We start from the raw sequence: 19602 nt of genomic DNA on the forward strand, positions 1-19602 counted from the left end.
TGCGTATAAGCATGTTTCCTGATTTCTCACCAATCTACTTCCATCATACCTGTGTGGATTTTGCATCTGCATAATCACTGTAGTCATATTTTCACTGTAAAGAAAATAAAAAAGCTTGAGTGGTGGAGAAAAAGAGCGAGAGTGAAAGAATCCACAGACTTTCTCTTGGCGTTTAGTGACAATGCAAAAGTGGATTCCACTTAAAAGGCCATAAATGCATTAACAATCCTCTTTGCATTACTGGGGGTGTACAGAACCACAACAGTGATCTGTTTGCTGGTTATGAGCAATGCAGCTGCTGCTTGATTTCATAGACGTAGAAAAAGGGGGAGATGCGGCTCGGCTCTCTCTGCAACAACGAAACTAAACTCTCATGCAGGTTGAGGGAAATGTGTGTGTGTGTGAGGGGGGATGGGGGTGCAATAAAATATCAAGGGAAGTCTATTCATTCAGTGCATTTTGGAGAAATGAAGTTGCATTAAGTGGATTGCCTCCAGCTCCGAGAGCCTCTAGAAGCCGAGACTTGTGAAGGGTGCACAAGGGTGCACAGGGGTCGGGAGGCCGCTCCTAAATCTCGATTTGCAACCAGAGGTCACCGAGCATTTGCTGCTGTTTAACCCTAAAGACAGCTCAGAGCCCACACTGGGTTTTCTTTCAAATTACAACTAAATATATTTACATATTCAATTATTTAGCATTCATTCATTGATTATCTCTTGTTTCATTTATCATTGCCTCTCCGTACACCCTTTAGAATTAGAGTAGTGGTAAATGAATAATGTTAGCACACCCTGAGGATGTTTTCTCTTCTCCAGCAACGCCCTGCTTTAAATCTGCACAGCCATAGCGATAGAAGTATATAGATTTGTTGCTGCTCAGTAAAACCAACAACCGCAGTCTAAATGACGGCCCACTGCAGCAGGGTGCTTAGCCTCGATGTTCATTTCCTTGGCGGTCCAACGAGTTAAACCCTTCCGCTTTTCACTCCCAAGCTGCACTTCACCGACTGTCTCTGTTACATTTCACAATGTGACATTGTAGCATATTTCTGCTTGGTGGACAAAAGTATGTAGAGTCTACTGTGCAAATACCGTTCTTCTTTTGGTGTGGGATTGCTTTTTATAGATTGTGACACCCATATATGATGTTTGGACAAAAGCACCGTTCCTGTTGTGGATGAGGGGATGAAGAAACGGATCCCCCCCCAAATCTGAATGTGGAAAAACTTGACTGACCAACACAAACCTCAACAACACTCAACAATGCTGGGATGAATGTGAGTGCTCAGCGAGCTCAACACCAGTGCTCAACCTCTCTCTGGTGGCCACGGCCAGTTGAATCCACTTAGGGGCCCTGGGGCATTAATGAGCTGTGGGCCCCTACTGACAGTCTGCACCCCCACCACCACTATGTCTGTGTGTGTGTGTGTGTGTGTGTGTGTGTGTGTGTGTGTGTTGTAACCAAGGGTTTGTGGGCACTAAGTACACTGAACTTTTTCTTACCTCCTTTCGGGTGTGTTTCTTCTTCTAAGTGTTTTGACATGTCACAGTAGAAACAATAATGAACTTAATGATGGCTGAATCCCATCTAGGTAGTAGCCAGTAGAGACTTGTGTTGAACCAATTGAGAACTCATGATTTAGGAATGAAATGGTTAATAAGGACACATGGGCGTGATGTTTTCCTCATACTGTTGGCAGGAACCCTTGGAGTCAATGATGCGATATGTCGGTTAAACTGTCTGAGGGAGTCAAGATAAGCTGTCTCAATTCTTTCCCTTTGAAGATATCAAGTGACACAACAAAGAAGCCATAATGAAACGGTTTTGGATTGAGTCCAGGTCCGGGGGGAAGGTAAGAAGAGCTGAGGCCATGATCTTATATTAAGCACTACCGGCCTCCGCCGCCTGGCGGCGCTGTGTTTTGTTCACCGCAGCGGGACGCCAACAACCTCTTCCGGGTTCGCACCATTCCCTCGCTCGCCTCGCTCGAAGATGAATGTTATGAGGGCGTAATTTCTGGTACATAACCGCGTTTCCCGGCAGAAGGGAAACACTGTACGTGAATTCAAATTTTGAAAAGCTTTTCTTTGAGTATTGTGTTCTTGTGACGCCGCTGTTGGTTGAGCCTGAAGCGCTGCGTGTTAGCTAAACATGTCCGCGGAGGAAGCGGACAAAACGACCACCACGGATGCCAGTGCTGGAGATGAGGAGGAGGAATGGCTGTACGGAGGTATGACAAGAAAAAGCCATTCTGTCTGCAAACGGCTCTTCTTGGCCAAAACGGCGTGTGTGTCTGTTTGTGCGCGTGATAACTGCTGACCATAACACGGTAGTAGTGTGAGAAGATAACAACGTTAGCCGGTAAGCTAAGCTAAGCTAGCTGTCCTCGCTTGCTTTGCTGGCCTTTGTGGCCGTATGACTTGAGAAAAAAAGTGACAAAATATATCCCTGCCACACATTTTTAATTTTAGCACAATGAAAACGTGAAATGTGTTAAACGCCAAGGTGTGTCTGAATTGCGTTGTGTGCATATGTTACACATGAGAAGCTAACGAATAGCCTCTAGAGCTAGCTTGTCTGAATGAAAGAACTTTTGTGCCTTTTTGATATTTCAGATGAGTCCGAGGGCAGAGATGAAGACGAAGAAGCCAAACTGAATGCAGCAGTCAGGTTTGTGTCATCTGTGTTCACACATCGACACCTGGACTTTCTGAAAGAGACTTGAGAACTAAAAAGATCACTTGTTTACATCCAAGGGCTATTCATAAGTATGCCTTCATGGGTTTCAAAAGAAATGTAAAATAAAGGACAAAACCTCTTAAATCTTCATTATATACAAATTGTGTTGTATACAAATTGACAACATCATTTCATCACCATTGTAAGATACATTCTTATCAGTGGCTTTACAATGACTAGATACAAAACCTGTGTTCGTTGCCATTATTATGGAATAGTAACTTTTTAATCCTGTGCTGCATTTGCATCGAGATTGTGAAGTTCGGTAAAAAAGACAGCCCTGCTTGTAATGATTTCAAGTAGAATTTCCTTTTATTTACAGTGCACCTGCTGATGCCTCCACAGAGGATGCTGCAGCACACGCTACAGGCAATGGAGTGGCCTCTGAGGTAGGTAACCCTCGTGTGCATGCATACAGTGTGTGTTCGACTATGCGCCGTGCTTTCTCTCTGTTTTGTTTGTGCGCTTCCTTACCTCGCCGGGCCCTGTTTCTAAACGGAGGTTTAGTGCAAAGTGTTCTCTTGGTTAACCCCAAGACCCCCCCCCCATGCTCTGTCAGGACACAGGTGAGGGTGAAGGCGAGGGCGATGGTGCAGGAGCAGGTGAGGACGTTGACAGTGACAGCGACAGTGATGACGATGACGACGATGTCCGCGTCACCATTGGAGACATTAAAACTGGAGCGCCACAGTACACGTAGGTTTTCAGTCAAACTCACTATTTTGTTAATTAACAAAAAGAGACAGTTCTTGTTCCAACCAGATGTATTTTTGATCCTTCTCCTAAAGCTAACCTCTTGTACATGTATTTACATCAGTTATATTAAGAGGAGACCTTATGACAGTTTTATTTGTTCTTTCCTCACAGAACTTATGGCGCTCCACCTGTCAATCTCAACATAAAGACCGGCTCCAGACCTTATGGACAAGGTAGTTTTGTTTTGACCTTAAAACGGCGTATTATTCTCTCCACTATCCAGTTCAAATCACAGAGAACTTTGATATTACAAGGAGAGTAAAGAGTTTGAACCAAAATGTTGATGTCTAGTTAACATGTTATGATGTTGATTATTTTCTGCAGCTTCCAAGATGAAGGGAGTGGATCTGGACGCCCCTGGTAACATTAACGGGGTTCCAGTGCTGGAAGCGGAAGTGGAGTCCTTTGAAGAGAAGCCCTGGAGAAAGCCAGGTGTGTGTATGTAGTTAAAAATAATATATATATATATATATATATATATATATATATATATATATAAACGGATCTCAGTTATGAGCGATTTCTGGATATTTGGTGATATACAGGCTTCCTGCCATTTACAGTAGTGTGTGTGTGTGTGTGTTTGTGTGTGTGTAGGAGCGGATCTGTCGGACTACTTTAACTACGGCTTCAATGAAGACACTTGGAAAGCTTATTGTGAGAAACAGAGGAGACTGCGCATGGGCCTGGAGGTCTCTACTATCGGCTCGGTGACGAGCAAGATCACTGTGAGAAACCGGAGCTTACTCTGTCCATCTTCTCCTTTTTCTGTTTTTCTTCATCAGCCCCTCCCTCTCATCAGTTAGCATGGAAGCAGTTCCTGCTTTGCTTTTATCTGGAAACTTTACATAATAGCAAATGCTTCACCCACTTTGTCGTACATCGATTTTATCAACAAAAATCAGTTTGAAACTTATTCAAATAATTCTACAATATTGTGATCAGATAAAATATCTCTACTTTGATAAACACATTGCATATACCAATGAGCTTATTTTTGTCCCTTTCTTAGGTTCAGCAAGGCCGGACAGGGAATGACAAGGACATGTCCAGTTTGCCGGTTCACACGTCGAAGCCAGACTTCACATCTCCTGTCAGCCTGTACAAGCCGGCTGTCAGCCAGCTCAACCGGTGACTTTGCTTTTATCGCCGCTAAGTAACACAGCCGGCAGGTTACATTTAATGACTGAACTTAGTCGATATAAAAACCTAGCGGCTACGCTTAATTATGCAGAACATTAAGCCATGAAAAGCTTTATACGTTTGAGTTGTATAAAGATTCATCCCCGTACACGCTGTATGTCTGTGAAGCGGTTCATTTTCACATGGGGATCCGTGGAGATTGAAGTGGCCTTTTTTATCAGCTGCATAATCCGGATCATTCTGATCGGTTTGTAAATACCGGCCCCTGGTCTTCACCAGGTTTATTAATGGCTCTGCTCCTAGTAGGTTAGACCATGTGTGATTGGGCCGATGTTGCTGTAATCTTCCTCACCCCTGTCCTTTGTTTCAAAATGGTAGGATCTCTCCCCCTCAGTGGCCAGGTCCGCCTCCTCAGGACTTGTCCTATTATACGTAAGTTGGAAATGTGTTGATGTTCAAACATGGGGGCCCTGGTCTTTTTTTTTTTTTTTTTTTTTTTTTGACCACAAAAAACCTCCAAGGCCCCTGAGATACGTTATTGTTTTTTGGGTGGTCGATGTGAAAAATGTAGAGCTTTAGAGTCACTAGAATATCATCATTAGCTGAATTCAAAGCTAATTTTCAACCAAAACCTTTCTTATTTCAAGAGAAGCTACTTTGACAGAAGGGTCCTATTTTCTATGTTCGTGATAACCCCTGCGTTTTTTAAAATAATCATTCTTCCTTAAACTTCAGTATTTTTCTCAATTTATAATTTCCTTAGAGTATTTAATTGTCTCCTCCGGGATCACGGACGTTTCTGGCACAAATGGATTCACATTAAATATCTATGAAAGTAATAATTGAGAAGGAATGTCTGGCTTTTACCGGGGGAATTATGAAGTTTATGTATGTGAGGCTGACTGCATATTGGAGACCTTGATTTTCCTTTTTTACCTGGTCTCTCCGCAGGAAGACGAGTGGTACTATCGATGTGATCGGTGGAGGGACGGCCACCATCAGCCGGGTGGAAGGGCGACGCAGACACAATCTAGAAGGGAACAATATCCAGGTACACAGAAGCAACACGGTCTCTTTTTTTCCTACTAACGTGTTAACGTTGACCGGCAGTGCGCCTTCTAGTGCGTTCGCGGGAGTCATTCTGTTGGTGGTTGTGCAGGTGATCGCCGAACAAACGGACGCCGAGCCGACTCCGGCTAAGATCCCACCCTTCTTCCCTCCCGGAGCGCTTCCCCCAAACATCCCCCCACCGCCGTTCCTCCCGCCGCCACCCAACGTCAACGCTGCACCTCCACTCATCCCCCCACCGCGTAAGTCTGTTGCCATCACCGTCTTATTTGTTCCCTTGGTGTGATTATAAGCATCTGTCCCTGTATTTACTTTTTTAAATTCTCCTTCTCTCTCTTAAAGGGTTGCCCATCACAGTTCCTCCTCCTGGTTTTCCCCCTCCCCCCAGCGGCCCCCCTCCTGCTATCATCCCCACTATGGACAGGTAAGTGTTTTGTGTGTTGGCTATATTCTGCTGTATTCTCATCTTACAGGTCATTTATTTTGGATAGTTACAATAGCTAATACATGCTAACGCCACGTGTTGCCATAGTAACTGTTTCCCTGTCCTGCAGCTGGTAAGGTCAGTGAGGCCGTTATGGCAGCCTCATGGTAGGCAGCCTCTATTTGGAGCCGCTCACCATGAACTCAGCCGTGTACATGTGAACGGGCAACGTAATCACAAAGATACAGATTTATACTATTGGCTAATGAGCTTTGTTGGAAATGAATCAGGAACAGAGGTGATTTTATTCCATCCCTTACTGTGGGGATTATTTGTGTTAAGCTACATAAAATGTTATCAATCTGACCTTTTGAAGCAGTAATGTTCTCGTTCTATTACATGCAGAGCCACAGACTTACACACATACACAATAAGCACATTGGCTCGCCTGCTGAAGTCCCCGTATTATCTAACGCTTCTATCCCCGTACAAAACGTAATCTTGGAGCAGAGCGCTGTTAACATCTTCCTTCAGGCTCAATAGACAATTCTCAAATTAATTTGTTCTATGTGTGCAGGTTATATATTGTGCTGTAACCTTCTTCTCTTTGCACAGTGGCCACCCTGGCGGTTATGATGCACGCTCGGTCCCTCCCTACCCGTTCCCTCAAGGTAGGAAGCGCTACAATGCTACCTGCTACCTGCTGGTCCAAATGCATTGAAAACGGACCAATGGAAATCAGATATGCATCCTTAGCTATTCATAATCATTAGTTTAAAAAAAGTATTTCTGTGCATTGACTGTGTTATTAATCCTAATCTCTCCTCTTTGCCTCGTCAGGCGCATACCCTCCGCCCATGACTGGAGGCGTGCCTCCACCCTGGCCCCCCATGATGGACAACTCCAAACCCTGGGACTACTACCACCGTCGAGACGAAAAGAGAGAGAAGGAGAGGGAGCGGCCCAGAGAGAGGACGCATGAGCGGGAGAGAGAGAGGGAGCACAGCCCGTCAGCGATTAGCTACACCAGGTGAGCGGGGCGGAGACACTTTCACAGGCGTAGTATCTGGGCCGGTCTCAGTAAGTGGACCAGCTATCTGCAGCGTGGGCAGAAATCATGAGTAGTATTAGAATAGGAATATCAAGATTTTTATTTCCAATGTTTTACGTTTTAATGTCTATGTTTATAATGGTATATTATTAATGTAGGTCACAAATTAACCAGATATTTGAATAAACAGGGCTCTCATAGTCAGACTGATTGTTTAATAACAGTCATTCGGAGGACTGTTTGGGTACGCTTGCAAACGTAACTCAGGAAAGTGAAAGCCGTTGTTTTGGCCCCCGCAGCGACGAGGAGCGATTCCGTTACCGCGAGTACCAGGAACGTGGTTACGCCGAGCGGCACCGCGAGCGGTCGAGCCGGGAGAAGGAGGACAGACACAGAGAGAGGCGGCACCGAGAGAAGGAGGAGGGACGCCACAAGTCCTCTCGCAGGTACGTAAGCACACACACAACCCCTCCCTCTCAGAAAAAGACACGGGACCGTTCTCTGAACATCTGAAGTGTTCCATCACTTCGCTTTTGGTATCTTTCAACTTCGACACCGATTTCTGAAATCGGTTTAGTATTAAGGGAACGATGCTGCCATCTGCTAAACAGGCTGCAGTGTAATTGGGGAATGGGGCAACTCCTTACCGTCAATGTACCTCCACTGAAAGGGCTTGTTTCTCCCACTGAGCTCAGATTGTTACAACAATTAAAAAGTGTTTGATTTGTTTGATCTGATCCGCTTGTGTCATGTGACTCACGGTGGAAGTATAAAGGCAAATGTCTTATTTCTCTGTAGGCTTCTTGTCTGCCAGACGTTTAATCTTCTGACTTTGGGAACATAAGGCCATGGTCGCTATAACGAAGTTATATAACAAAGTTCTATAGTGTTTTCTGTCTGGGTTGTCTGTTATTTTGCTAACCACCTTTTGTCCGTCTCTATTTCACGTCACCTTCTCGATCTTCGATCTTCTTGTCTCCTACCCCCCCCTAACCTTTCTGCCTTTTCCATATTGTCTTCCATCCATGCCCTTTCCTCTCCCTTGTCAACCACCCACCGCTCCTTGCCCTTTCCACACTTTTGTCCTTCTGCTTCAATTAGCAGCAGTAGCAGGAGGAGGCACGAAAGCGAGGAGGGCGACAGCCACCGGAGGCACAAACACAAGAAGAGCAAGAGGAGCAAGGAGGGCAAAGAGGCCGGCGAGGAGATCAGCGCAGACCAAGAGAACCAGGAGGCCATGGAGTAGCAATCGCCACCCCCTGCCCCCACCCCCCGTCTGTGTGGTCCTTTCCCTGTCTGTCTCTGGGTCCTGTCTGTCTCTCCGCGTCTGCCACACGCATGACGATGAGGAGGGAAAGGGGGGTTTGGGGACAGATCAAGAACCAGAAAGTCAGAGCGCGATCGATACGTCTCTCCATCAATCTACGTTGTCCTCCGTCCTCGCCATCGCCCCGGGCGGAGAGCTGATGGAGCGGAGGAGGTGGTCATCCTGTTTAGTCAGTCGGTCTTACTTTCACGGGCCGACATGAGGCGAAGACGCCAATCTGTCTTCATCCTCCACACCCGTCTCCTCTCGTTTCTCCCGCCCCTCAGAGCACTGCTGTAACAATGAGGTGGTGCTCAGAGATCTCCCTGTAGCGCCCCACTGATCAGCAGGTTTAGCTCTTTTTTTCTGTCATTTGTTTGTTATTGTCCTGTATGAAGAAATCTATTACCAACGGGTCAATTTGTTGAATTAAAAAAAACCCTTTTTGATAAGACATCATTTTGTGATTTTTGTCCAATGATTTCTGCGCAAACATTTATTAAAGCTGTAGTGGGGAGATGAACTGAGAATCACGTTGCTCTCCCTCTGTGTTCTGTTGTAATCCAGCTTTTCTGTGCCGTTGTACATGAAGTTTGTGTAAAAACCGTAACAGACAAACTATTCTGCGACATCAGGAATCAGGAAACATTTATTAGCCAAAATATGTCAAACATACAAGGAATTTGTCTTGGCGGTTAGTGCGCGACAGTAGACAGACAAGACAACAGTGCACAAGTAATAAGATAAAGTGGAATGAAATGCTAATGCAATGGGTTAGTAGAATAAGGCTAAGGCTATGGTTAGTATAAAACAAGGGAATAAAGTTAAAAAAAATAAAAATTAAATACTAAGTTAAAAAAAAAATATTAAGTGCACTAACGAACAAGTAACAGACAAGAGACAAAGTGACAAGTGACAAAGTGATGAATTACAGTAAAGTGACATGTGCAGTGTGAGGGGGAGTGACCGGTGGAGTGTTATAGTCAGTCAGTGGGGGACCGGCTCTGTTGATGAGCCCGACTGCCGACGGGAAGAAACTGTTGGTGTGGCGGGAGGTCGTAGTCCTGATGGACCTCAGCCTCCTGCCAGATGGAAGGGGCACAAACAGTTTATGTCCGGGGTGAGAGGGGTCAGCTACCATCTTTTTAGCTGCTTCAGAGACCTGGAAGCGAACAAGTCCTTCAGCTGCCTCAGGAAGAGCAACCTCTGCTGAGCCTTCTTGGTGATGGAGCTGATGTTCAGCTCCCACTTGAGGTCCTGGGTGATGATGGAGCCCAGGAAACGGAAGGAATCCACAATAGTGACGGGGGAGTCACACAGGGTGATGGGGGAGGGTGGGGCTCTGTTCCGCCGGAAATCCACAACCATCTCCACTGTCTTTAGAGCGTTAAGCTCCAGGTTGTTCTGACTGCACCAGGACACCAGATGGTCAGACTCCACCTGTAGGCGGACTCGTCCCCACCAGAGATGGTGCCACGATTAAACGATTAATCGTATTTTTCTTTAAATTTGACAAGTTGTGTTCGAAGAGTCCTCATGCTGCAATGCATGTTTAATGCAGGGGAAAGTGTATTTGTCCACATGCCTTCATACGACAACGGTCTTTCCCGCACATGTAAACACCCGGCCAGCTGTTTTGTGTGTACTCTATATTTGTGTGATTTCACCACACTTAAAGGATCACAGTCCTCTGCACAGATAATCAGTCACACTGTACAAAGACACGTGCAACTACACACACTACCAAAGTATCACGAGACGTTTCTGATCAAGTGTTTCTGGTATTTGGTCATTTTGGCACAGTGAACGTTCTGAAAATGTCCTCAATCACGGCTTAAACTAGCACACATGGTGCATAACAGCCTGTGCTGTTACATGTGACAGGTCAGAGTCCCCCCCCCCCCCCCAACTGTTCCTGCCTCTGGCTGTTTGCTTTGCTCACATCAGTTCACAGAAACGTCGATATGTGTGCTGGTGAGATGCATCCACTGTTGATTTAAGCCGTGAGGAGACCAGAGAACAGCAGGGAGCAGAAGGAGAAACATGGCGAGGATGAAGGAGTGCGTTGCTGCTGTGGTGCTGAGCCTCCTCTCAGTGGGACTCTCTGCTCCTCTGAGCAGCTGTGACAGTCTGTTGAACCCCATCGCTGTCACCAATGAAGAGGTTAGTGCACTTCAGCTTTAATTATCACCGTTTAATTCAAACTGCAGTAAAAACACGTTTTCCTCAGGTGTATTTCAATGATGGTAAATGCACGACTGAAACGTGCGTGGGAAATATTTCCTTCAGCCAAAGTTGTTTAAACTCTGGCGATAAAAGCTCAGAGCTGTGGGTGACCTTCCATGTTTGAACGCTTCTGCCCACTTCCTCTACGTACTTTACTCCACTACGTGCTACATACGCTACGCCTCCTCTCTCACCGATCCCACCCGCTCCACTCACGTCCAGCACCTCGTCACAGGAGGCCTCTGCAACTGCCAGTCAGCTGCTCGCAAGGCTTCGGCTTCGCTATCCAGCAGTCGCTTGACTTCCTCGCTCTCACCGAGACCTGGATCACACCGGAGAACACCTCCACCCAGCCGCTCTCTCCTCCGCCTTCTCCTTCAGCCACACTCCCAGGCCCACTGGTAGGGGTGGTGGCACAGGTCTACTCATTTCACCAAATGGAGCTTTTCTCTTTACCCTCTTCCACCATCCACCCCACTGTCTTTAATTCCATGCTGTCAGTTACTCACCCGGTGCAATTAACTATCGTTGTCCTTTACCGTCCGCCAGGCTCCTTGGGTCATTTCTGGGAAGAACTGGACATTCTCCTGTCCAATTTCCCTGTAAATGACCCTCCGCTCATCCTCCTGGGTGACTTCAACATCCAGACAGAGAAGTCATCTGACCTCTTACACCTACTTTCTTCCTTCGCTCTGACACCTTGTGTCCCTAACTTCACTTCCTGCCTTGTCCTGTCGTCCCCTGTGATTGTCTGATTGTTTCCACCTTTGTCCAATCACCTGCACCTCCCAGTGTATTTAAGCCATGTGTCCTTTGTCGCGTCATTGAATGTATTCATGTTAAGCCAACTTGTCATTCCCTGAATGTCTTGTGAGTTCTTGGTCCCTGCCCGCGTTTTTGCCCCTTGGCATTTTGATTTTGACTATTAAAGTCTTTTCGTTGTCAACTCTGCATTTGAGTCCTGCCTCTGCCTACACACCGATCCTGACAAGCCTCCTCTGTTCTATCAGCTCTCTCTACAACTGACTCCTTCTCACTCTTGCATCCGAACGCTGCTGCAGAGACTCTCCTCTCAACTCTTTCCTCCTCTCTAGACTCTCTGTCGTCTTAATACACGACGGACTGGCAAATCCCCTCCGGCGCCGTGTCCGTCTGAACCGGTGCCATCAGAGCCACCATGCGAGCATCGGAAAGGAGATGGCGTAAATATAAATGACCTGATGACCTGCTTGTGTTTCAATCTCTTCTCTCCTCTTTTTCTGCTTCTGTCTCTGCTGCCAAAAGCTCTTTCTACCAATCCAGAATTGAATCTTCATTTTCTAACCCCAAAAAACCTTTTTCTATCTTCTCCAAACTCCTCGATACCCCCTAGTCCTCCTCCCCCCTCCACCCTTCTTCCGGGTGACTTTGTCAACTACTTTACCAAGAAAATAGCTGACATACGCTCTTCTTTCTCAAACCCACTGACTTCACCTCTATTGCCCTCACTCTCCTCTTTCACGCCCCTGTCTCCTAACCAAGTTCTCACCCTATTAACCTCTGGACTCTTGACCCCATTCCATCATATCTTCAACAATCTATCGCTCCTGACCTCCCTTTCCTCACCTGCCTCATCAACAATGCTCTGTTATCCGGCTGTTTTCCCAATTCTCTGAAGGAGGCAAGAGTCAACCCTCTCCTGAAGAAACCTACTCTCAACCCTTCTGAAGAAAACAACTACAGACCGGTCTCTCTTCTTCCCTTTTTGAACGTGCTATCTTTAACCAACTCTCCTCCTATCTCCACCCTAACAACCTCCTTGACCCCCACTAGTCAGGCTTCAAGGCCGTTCCACAGAGACTGCTCTCCTTGCTGTCTCAGAACAACTCCACACTGCTAGAGCTCCTCTCTCTCCTCTGTCCTCGTCCTTCTGGACGTCTCTGCTGCATTTGACAGAGTCAACCACCAGATCCTTATCTCCTCCCTCCAGGAACTTGGTGTCTCAGGCTCTGCTCTCTCCCTTCTCTCGTCCTACCTCGACGGACGCTCCTACCGGGTAACCTGGCGAGGATCTGTGTCTGAACCTTGTCCTCTTACTACGGAAGTTCCTCAGGGTTCCGTCCTGGGTCTCCTCCTCTTCTCGCTCTACACCAACTCTCTCGGCGCTGTCATTTGCTCACATGGCTTCTCCTACCACAGCGATGCCGATGACACCCAACTAATTCTCTCCTTCCCTCACTCGGATCTCTGCCTGTCTGACTGACATCTCTCAGTGGATCCGCCCACCATCTAGAAAATCAACCCCGACAGACTGAACTACTCTTTCCGGGAAAAGATTCTCCGACCCAGGACCTGACAGTCAATTTTGGCAACTCTGTGTTAACGCCCACTTTGACCGCTAAGAACCTCGGCGTCACACTCGACAGCCAACTCTCCCTGACTCCCAACATCACTGACAACACCATCCTGTAGATACTCGCTCTACAACATCAGGAGAACACGTCCTCTTCTCACTCAGAAGGTACTGATTCAGGCTCTTGTCGTCTCCCTCCTGGACTACTGTAACTCCCTCCTGCAGGTCTCCTGCTACCTCCATTCCACCTCTGCAGCTCATTCAGAATGCAGCAGCTCCACTGGTCTCTAACCTTCCGAAATTCTCCCACACTCCTCCACTCCTCCGCTCTCTTCACTGGTACCGGTGGCTGCCCGCCATGCTGTGAATGGATGGGGTCCAGCTTACATCCAGGACCTGGTCCAACCAGACATCCCAACCCGCACTCTCCGCTCTGCATGTGATAAACTTCTCGTCCCTCCCTCACTGAGAGCAAAACACTCGACTAGGTCTCGACTCTTTGCTGTCCTTGCTCCTAAATGGTGGAACGAGCTCTCTGAAGACACCAGGACCACAGAGAGCCTTCACATCTTCCACCGCAAACTAAAGACACACCTCTTCAGACTCCACCAAAAGACTAACAAATGACACCCCCAATGACACAGAAACGCTGACGCGTGTACCCTGCGCTCCGTCTGCGTGTCCCTCAGATTTTGGGGCGCTGGCTGTACATCGGGGGGAGCTCTGACCTCCCGGGGAGCCGCTCCGTGGGCCGCCTGCTGACCAGCGCCTGGTTGAACGTCACCACGACGACGCAGGACAACGTCCTCCACCTCCTGCAGACCCAGAGAATGTAAATCCCCAATTTCATATTTCTAACGTGCAATCAAATGTCCCTCACAACAAACCCGGGGCCAGTCCAGGTGTTTATGTTCTAAGTAAAGCAGACCTGAACTAATGAAGCCCCTGATTTGTTAATAACCGGTAATATTAGTTTATTTCAACTGGTTTTGTCTACTTTGTTTATTGCAAACAGCTGAAAAATTGTACAATTTGCTAATAAGTCTAATACGCAATGCGGGTTAAATCATTTTGGGGCTTGAAACGGTTCTGACTGGGACTTACTATCAAGTCCATCATGGCATCATGTTTTTCTTTTCCCAGATTTGGCAAATGTTCCAGCATACAATACAATGTGGTCTTTGAAAACAGCACTTTGTTGATCGGTGAGCAGAGAAGAGCCACAATCTTATCAGAGAGATTCTCCTTTAGGGGGGAAATCTGGATTAAAAACACTCCTTTTATTCCCTGTGTGTGTTTCAAAGAGGAACCTTTCTATCTCAAGGAGGTCTACCTGCAGACTGACTGCAGCGACTGTCTGCTCGCTTATGAAGAAGTCGTCTCTGGCAATGATACTTTCACCAGCCTGTTGTTCTTCAGTAAGAAACGTCTTCATCATTCCCAGAACCCTGCAGCGACATGAATGTTATTCCAATTCAACCTGTCTTTACTTCCAGGTAGGACACAAAGTGTCTCCCCTGCTGCGTTGGAGACGCTCAAGAGACAGGCCGAATGTCTCCGGATGCCGTCGCCCATAATGTTAGACCCAGACTACGGTAAGAATGAAACAAACACACACTGTGGCCCCACTAAAGCCGTTTTGTCTCATTTTGAATGTTGATGAATACAGAAATCTGCCCTGACAACATCCCGCCCGTGGACGGGATCGCCGCCCTCAACACTGTGTTTGAGGCCAAGACGGGACACAGAGTTGCCAAACTCCTGGATGCTGTTTTTGAAATGTTTGTGAACTGATTAGTTCTCTTATTTTGTCCCGACTAAGTGGAATTTTGTTCCCTGATTTTTATGAATAGAAATATTAAAATGTGTAATAAAATGAAGATGGAAGCACTGGCATTGTTTTCTCCTTATTCTTAAGGGAAGAAGCGCTTCTTCTTCTTGGGTCTAGAATACGATTAGTAGATTAACATAGAAACTGCACTTTACAATGCAATAAATCCCAGTGAAACATCTACTTTAAGTCCCCGTAGAACGTTCAGCACAATAATCAGTTCAGTAGAGATGCAGATCGGCATCAACAGTCATCCCAACAAACACACAATAAGTTCACTCATGACCTCCTTTTGCTTTGTGCAGCAATAACAGATGAGCAGACGTGCAAGCTGCAGACCTTCGGTCAACGTTCTCTCTCCTGTTGAACTCCGATATGCTCCATCTGTTCAAAGGTTGCATCACTTTAGTCATCCTATATAAAAAAGCTGTAGTGTGTGTATGTGGGGGGGGGGGGTCAAGAATCAAGTTGCTCTCCCTCTGTGTGTTCTGTTGTAATCCAGATTTTCTGTACTATTGTACATGAAGTTTGTGTAAAACTTGCAACTACACACTACGACTGGAGGGCCACATGCAACTACACACACTACCAAAGTATCACGAGACGTTTCTGATCAAGTGTTTCTGGTATTTGGTCATTTTGGCACAGTGAACGTTCTGAAAATGTCCTCAATCACGGCTTAAACTAGCACACATGGTGCATAACAGCCTGTGCTGTTACATGTGACAGGTCAGAGTCCCCCCCCCCCCCCCAACTGTTCCTGCCTCTGGCTGTTTGCTTTGCTCACATCAGTTCACAGAAACGTCGATATGTGTGCTGGTGAGATGCATCCACTGTTGATTTAAGCCGTGAGGAGACCAGAGAACAGCAGGGAGCAGAAGGAGAAACATGGCGAGGATGAAGGAGTGCGTTGCTGCTGTGGTGCTGAGCCTCCTCTCAGTGGGACTCTCTGCTCCTCTGAGCAGCTGTGACAGTCTGTTGAACCCCATCGCTGTCACCAATGAAGAGGTTAGTGCACTTCAGCTTTAATTATCACCGTTTAATTCAAACTGCAGTAAAAACACGTTTTCCTCAGGTGTATTTCAATGATGGTAAATGCACGACTGAAACGTGCGTGTGAAATATTTCCTTCAGCCAAAGTTGTTTAAACTCTGGCGATAAAAGCTCAGAGCTGTGGGTGACCTTCCATGTTTGAACGCTTCTGCCCACTTCCTCTACGTACTTTACTCCACTACGTGCTACATACATTCCCAGGATTTGTCGTAGAAAGAGATGCGTAACGTGGTGCAAAATGTAATTTAAAAAAAGTCAAATATTTCTATTGGGAACTAAAACATGTTCTCATTTATTTGTAGTCATTACAAAAATAATTCAGACCAAACCTGAGATGACAGACCTGTAACAATGCTTTATCCAAATGTAATATTGCATCAATGTGTGATCACAGCATGGACTGAACTCCAATAGATGAAATAAATCATCTCATTTTATACGTCCTATTCATCTCCAACGAGCCCACAGGACGTCCCGGCCCCCAATGACACAGAAACGCTGACGCGTGTACTCTGCGCTCCGTCTGCGTGTCCCTCAGATTTTGGGGCGCTGGCTGTACATCGGGGGGAGCTCTGACCTCCCGGGGAGCCGCTCCGTGGGCCGCCTGATGACCAGCGCCTGGTTGAACGTCACCACGACGACGCAGGACAACGTCCTCCACTTCCTGCAGACCGAGAAAGTGTAAATCCTCACACACCGCCAAAAGAAACACACAACATGTTGACACAGTTCTGCTGTTTCCATTACCACTGACTCATTAAAATGACTTATTTGTGTTGTTTTTTTAACCATATTCTAATGTAAATTTTCATATTCTGTATTCTTGTATATATATATGTAAATATAGCATATTTGAATATAAGCTATTGCCTTGTGTTGACTGTTCTATCAAAAGGATTCAACCCCCATTGCACATTAGGTTTAATTGCAAAATATACAATTCCTCAGCTGTTTGCAATAAACAAATTACACAAGAACGGTTTAAGTAGTTAAATGAAAAACGGTTTCAGCTTCAGCTTCTTCACAGACCGCATGGCGTTTGGTCCTACGACGTCCCGACACGGGGCTGGATCCATCGTGTCGTCCACACGCTGCAGGTTTCTGCTGACATATAGCAGACATATTGCTGATCCGTCGGCCCCTGCAGGTGTTTTGCAGTAACTCGTACCACTTTCCTCCTCAGGAATCTGGTGGCAGCTGCTTCCTCTTTCTGCCACGTCTCTACTCTACTCTCTACTCCAAACCTTTTGCACAATTATTCTGACTTATTTCATATCCATATTTCTAACAAGCATCAAATGTCCCTCACAACAAACCCGTAGCCAGTCCAGGTGTTTATGTTCTAACTAAAGCACACCTCAACCAATGAAGCCCCTGATTTGTTAATAACTGGTAATCTTAGTTGTATTGAACTATTTTAACTGGTTTTGTCTACTTTGTTTATTGCAAACAGTTGAAAAATGATACAATTTGCGAATAAGCCTGTTACGCAATGGCAGTTAAATCATTTTGATTGCAACTGTATGTTTAACATGTATGACTTGAAACGGTTCTGATGGGGGCTTAAGAGTCCATCATGGCATCATGTTTTTCTTTTCACAGATTTGGCCAATGTTTCAGCATACAATACAATATGGACTTTAGAAACAGCACTTTGTTGATCGGTGAGCAGAGAAGAGCCACAATCTTATCAGAGAGATTCTCCTTTAGGGGGGAAATCTGGATTAAAAACACTCCTTTTATTCCCTGTGTGTGTTTCAAAGAGGAACCTTTCTATCTCAAGGAGGTCTACCTGCAGACTGACTGCAGCGACTGTCTGCTCGCTCATGAAGAAGTCGTCTCTGGCAATGATACTTTCACCAGCCTTTCGTTCTTCAGTAAGAAACGTCTTCATCATTCCCAGAACCCTGCAGCGACATGAATGTTATTCCAATTCAACCTGTCTTTACTTCCAGGTAGGACACAAAGTGTCTCCCCTGCTGCGTTGGAGACGCTCAAGAGACAGGCCGAATGTCTCCGGATGCCGTCGCCCATAATGTTAGACCCAGACTACGGTAAGAATGAAACAAACACACACTGTGGCCCCACTAAAGCCGTTTTGTCTCATTTTGAATGTTGATGAATACAGAAATCTGCCCTGACAACATCCCGCCCGTGGACGGGATCGCCGCCCTCAACACTTTGTTAGAGGCCAAGACGGGACACAAAGTTGTCAAACTCCTGGATTCTGTTTTTGAAATGTTTATGAACTGATTAGTTCTCTTATTTTGTCCCGACTAAGTAAGTGGAATTTGTTGCTTGATTTCAATGAACAGAAATATAACGAAGTTTAATAAAATGAAGATGGAAGCGCTGGCATTGTTTTCTCCTTATTCATTATTATTTGTATTCTTCTTGGGTCTAGAATACAATTAGTAGATTAACAAGGAAACTGCACTTTAGAAGTGAAAAGTAACAACTTGAAGTCCCCGTAGAAGGTTCAACACAGCATTCAGTTCAGTAGAGATGCAGATCGGCTTTATCAACAGTCATCCCAACAAACACAATAGGTTCACTGGACATGTGCTAAGCCCCGCCTCCTTTTGCTCTGTGCACCAGTAACAGATGAGCAGACCTTCGGTCAACGTTCTCTCTGCTGTTCAACGCAGTTAAGCTCCATCTCTCAAAGGTCACATCGGTTTAGTCAGTGTAGTAAACATGCACATCTGCTAAAGTAAATAAAAACAAGTCGTACACGTGACTTTACATTACAGACGCTTTTATCCAAAGCGACTTACATTACACTTTAAACACATGGCTATATCACATTTTGCCCGGGGAGCATTTAGGGGTCAGGTTTCTTGCTCAGGGACACTTTGACTTGAGACATGGGGCAGCCGGGACTCAAACCACCAACCTTGCGGTTCCCAGCGCACCCGCTCTACCCCCCTGCGCCACATTTTGGATTTTATTGCCTTCGTTTCTCAATTTTTCTCATTTGTCTTTTCTTCCACCTATTTGAGCTTGCTCCTGTTTTTGAGGGGAATAATTGTATTATTTTGCGTTGTGTCGATTTTTCTGAGATTCGTAACCAGCATTGCAGTGTGTGACTTCCCCTCTTAAACTGAGACCCCTCCGGACCCTCCGGACTGCCGAGCACGTTTCAGGCCTTTCAGGCTTTTCATTTTGGATCTTATCATTCTGAAATGAGTGCTCCTGTATCCATCTAAAAGCAAACTGTTTCCTTATCAGTCTTTCTTACAACTTCTCCCAGGAAGTACAGCCATCTTAATCTTTTCCGTGGTCTGTGACCTTGACTTCCATTGCCAAGAATATAACCCAGTTGCCCTGATTTAGTGCTTCAAGATTTTGGTCTATGGAAGTAAATCTGTGTCATCGGATTTTGAAGAAAAAGGTGATTTAATTTCTAGCACTGAATATTTATACATTGAAATCATCTATCTGAATGTTTTTCAATGTTAAAATATTAAACCGCAAAATATTCAACCGCAAAAAAATTCAACAGCAAAAAATATTCAACTGCAAAAAATTCAACCTCCAGCAACATCCAGGAACCCAAGGAAGAGCAATCGATTCCAGATTGAAGCTCGGGAGCGTGCGTCGCGCAGAAGGAGCGAGCGCCCCAGTACAGCTCCGGCTTGTCGGCTATGATGACCCGTGTTCTGTCGATTTT

At 45.9% G+C, this 19602-nt stretch overlaps 3 protein-coding genes across 4 annotated transcripts; all 3 read left to right on the top strand.

Annotated features, from left to right (window-relative positions):
* The first annotated feature begins 1828 nt into the window (after positions 1 to 1828).
* On the top strand, positions 1829 to 8946 carry fip1l1b (FIP1 like 1b (S. cerevisiae)). Of its 2 annotated transcripts, none has more exons than XM_040187190.2 (16): positions 1829 to 2230; positions 2616 to 2670; positions 3062 to 3128; positions 3299 to 3435; positions 3607 to 3668; positions 3820 to 3927; positions 4093 to 4223; positions 4508 to 4626; positions 5017 to 5070; positions 5590 to 5689; positions 5798 to 5948; positions 6049 to 6130; positions 6746 to 6801; positions 6971 to 7160; positions 7481 to 7627; positions 8283 to 8946. In XM_040187190.2, exons 1-16 carry the CDS (start codon positions 2152 to 2154, stop codon positions 8425 to 8427), a joined length of 1683 nt encoding a protein of 560 aa, XP_040043124.1. In that variant the 5' UTR covers positions 1829 to 2151; the 3' UTR covers positions 8428 to 8946. The 2 variants fall into 2 exon arrangements, with proteins under 2 accessions (XP_040043124.1, XP_040043125.1); XM_040187191.2 differs by having other exon boundaries at positions 8286 to 8946.
* A 1491-nt stretch (positions 8947 to 10437) lies between these two features.
* Positions 10438 to 14936, top strand: LOC120824548 (uncharacterized). Its single transcript, XM_040185405.2, has 6 exons — positions 10438 to 10650; positions 13735 to 13877; positions 14189 to 14250; positions 14350 to 14463; positions 14542 to 14640; positions 14715 to 14936. Exons 1-6 carry the CDS (start codon positions 10531 to 10533, stop codon positions 14837 to 14839), a joined length of 663 nt encoding a protein of 220 aa, XP_040041339.2. The 5' UTR covers positions 10438 to 10530; the 3' UTR covers positions 14840 to 14936.
* A 685-nt stretch (positions 14937 to 15621) lies between these two features.
* Positions 15622 to 18282, top strand: LOC120825879 (uncharacterized). Its single transcript, XM_040187733.2, has 6 exons — positions 15622 to 15884; positions 16468 to 16610; positions 17532 to 17593; positions 17693 to 17806; positions 17885 to 17983; positions 18058 to 18282. Exons 1-6 carry the CDS (start codon positions 15765 to 15767, stop codon positions 18180 to 18182), a joined length of 663 nt encoding a protein of 220 aa, XP_040043667.2. The 5' UTR covers positions 15622 to 15764; the 3' UTR covers positions 18183 to 18282.
* Positions 18283 to 19602: the final 1320 nt, after the last annotated feature.

The sequence above is a fragment of the Gasterosteus aculeatus genome, chromosome 9 (assembly GCF_964276395.1).
Source record: "Gasterosteus aculeatus chromosome 9, fGasAcu3.hap1.1, whole genome shotgun sequence".
Taxonomy (NCBI): Eukaryota; Metazoa; Chordata; class Actinopteri; order Perciformes; family Gasterosteidae; genus Gasterosteus; species Gasterosteus aculeatus.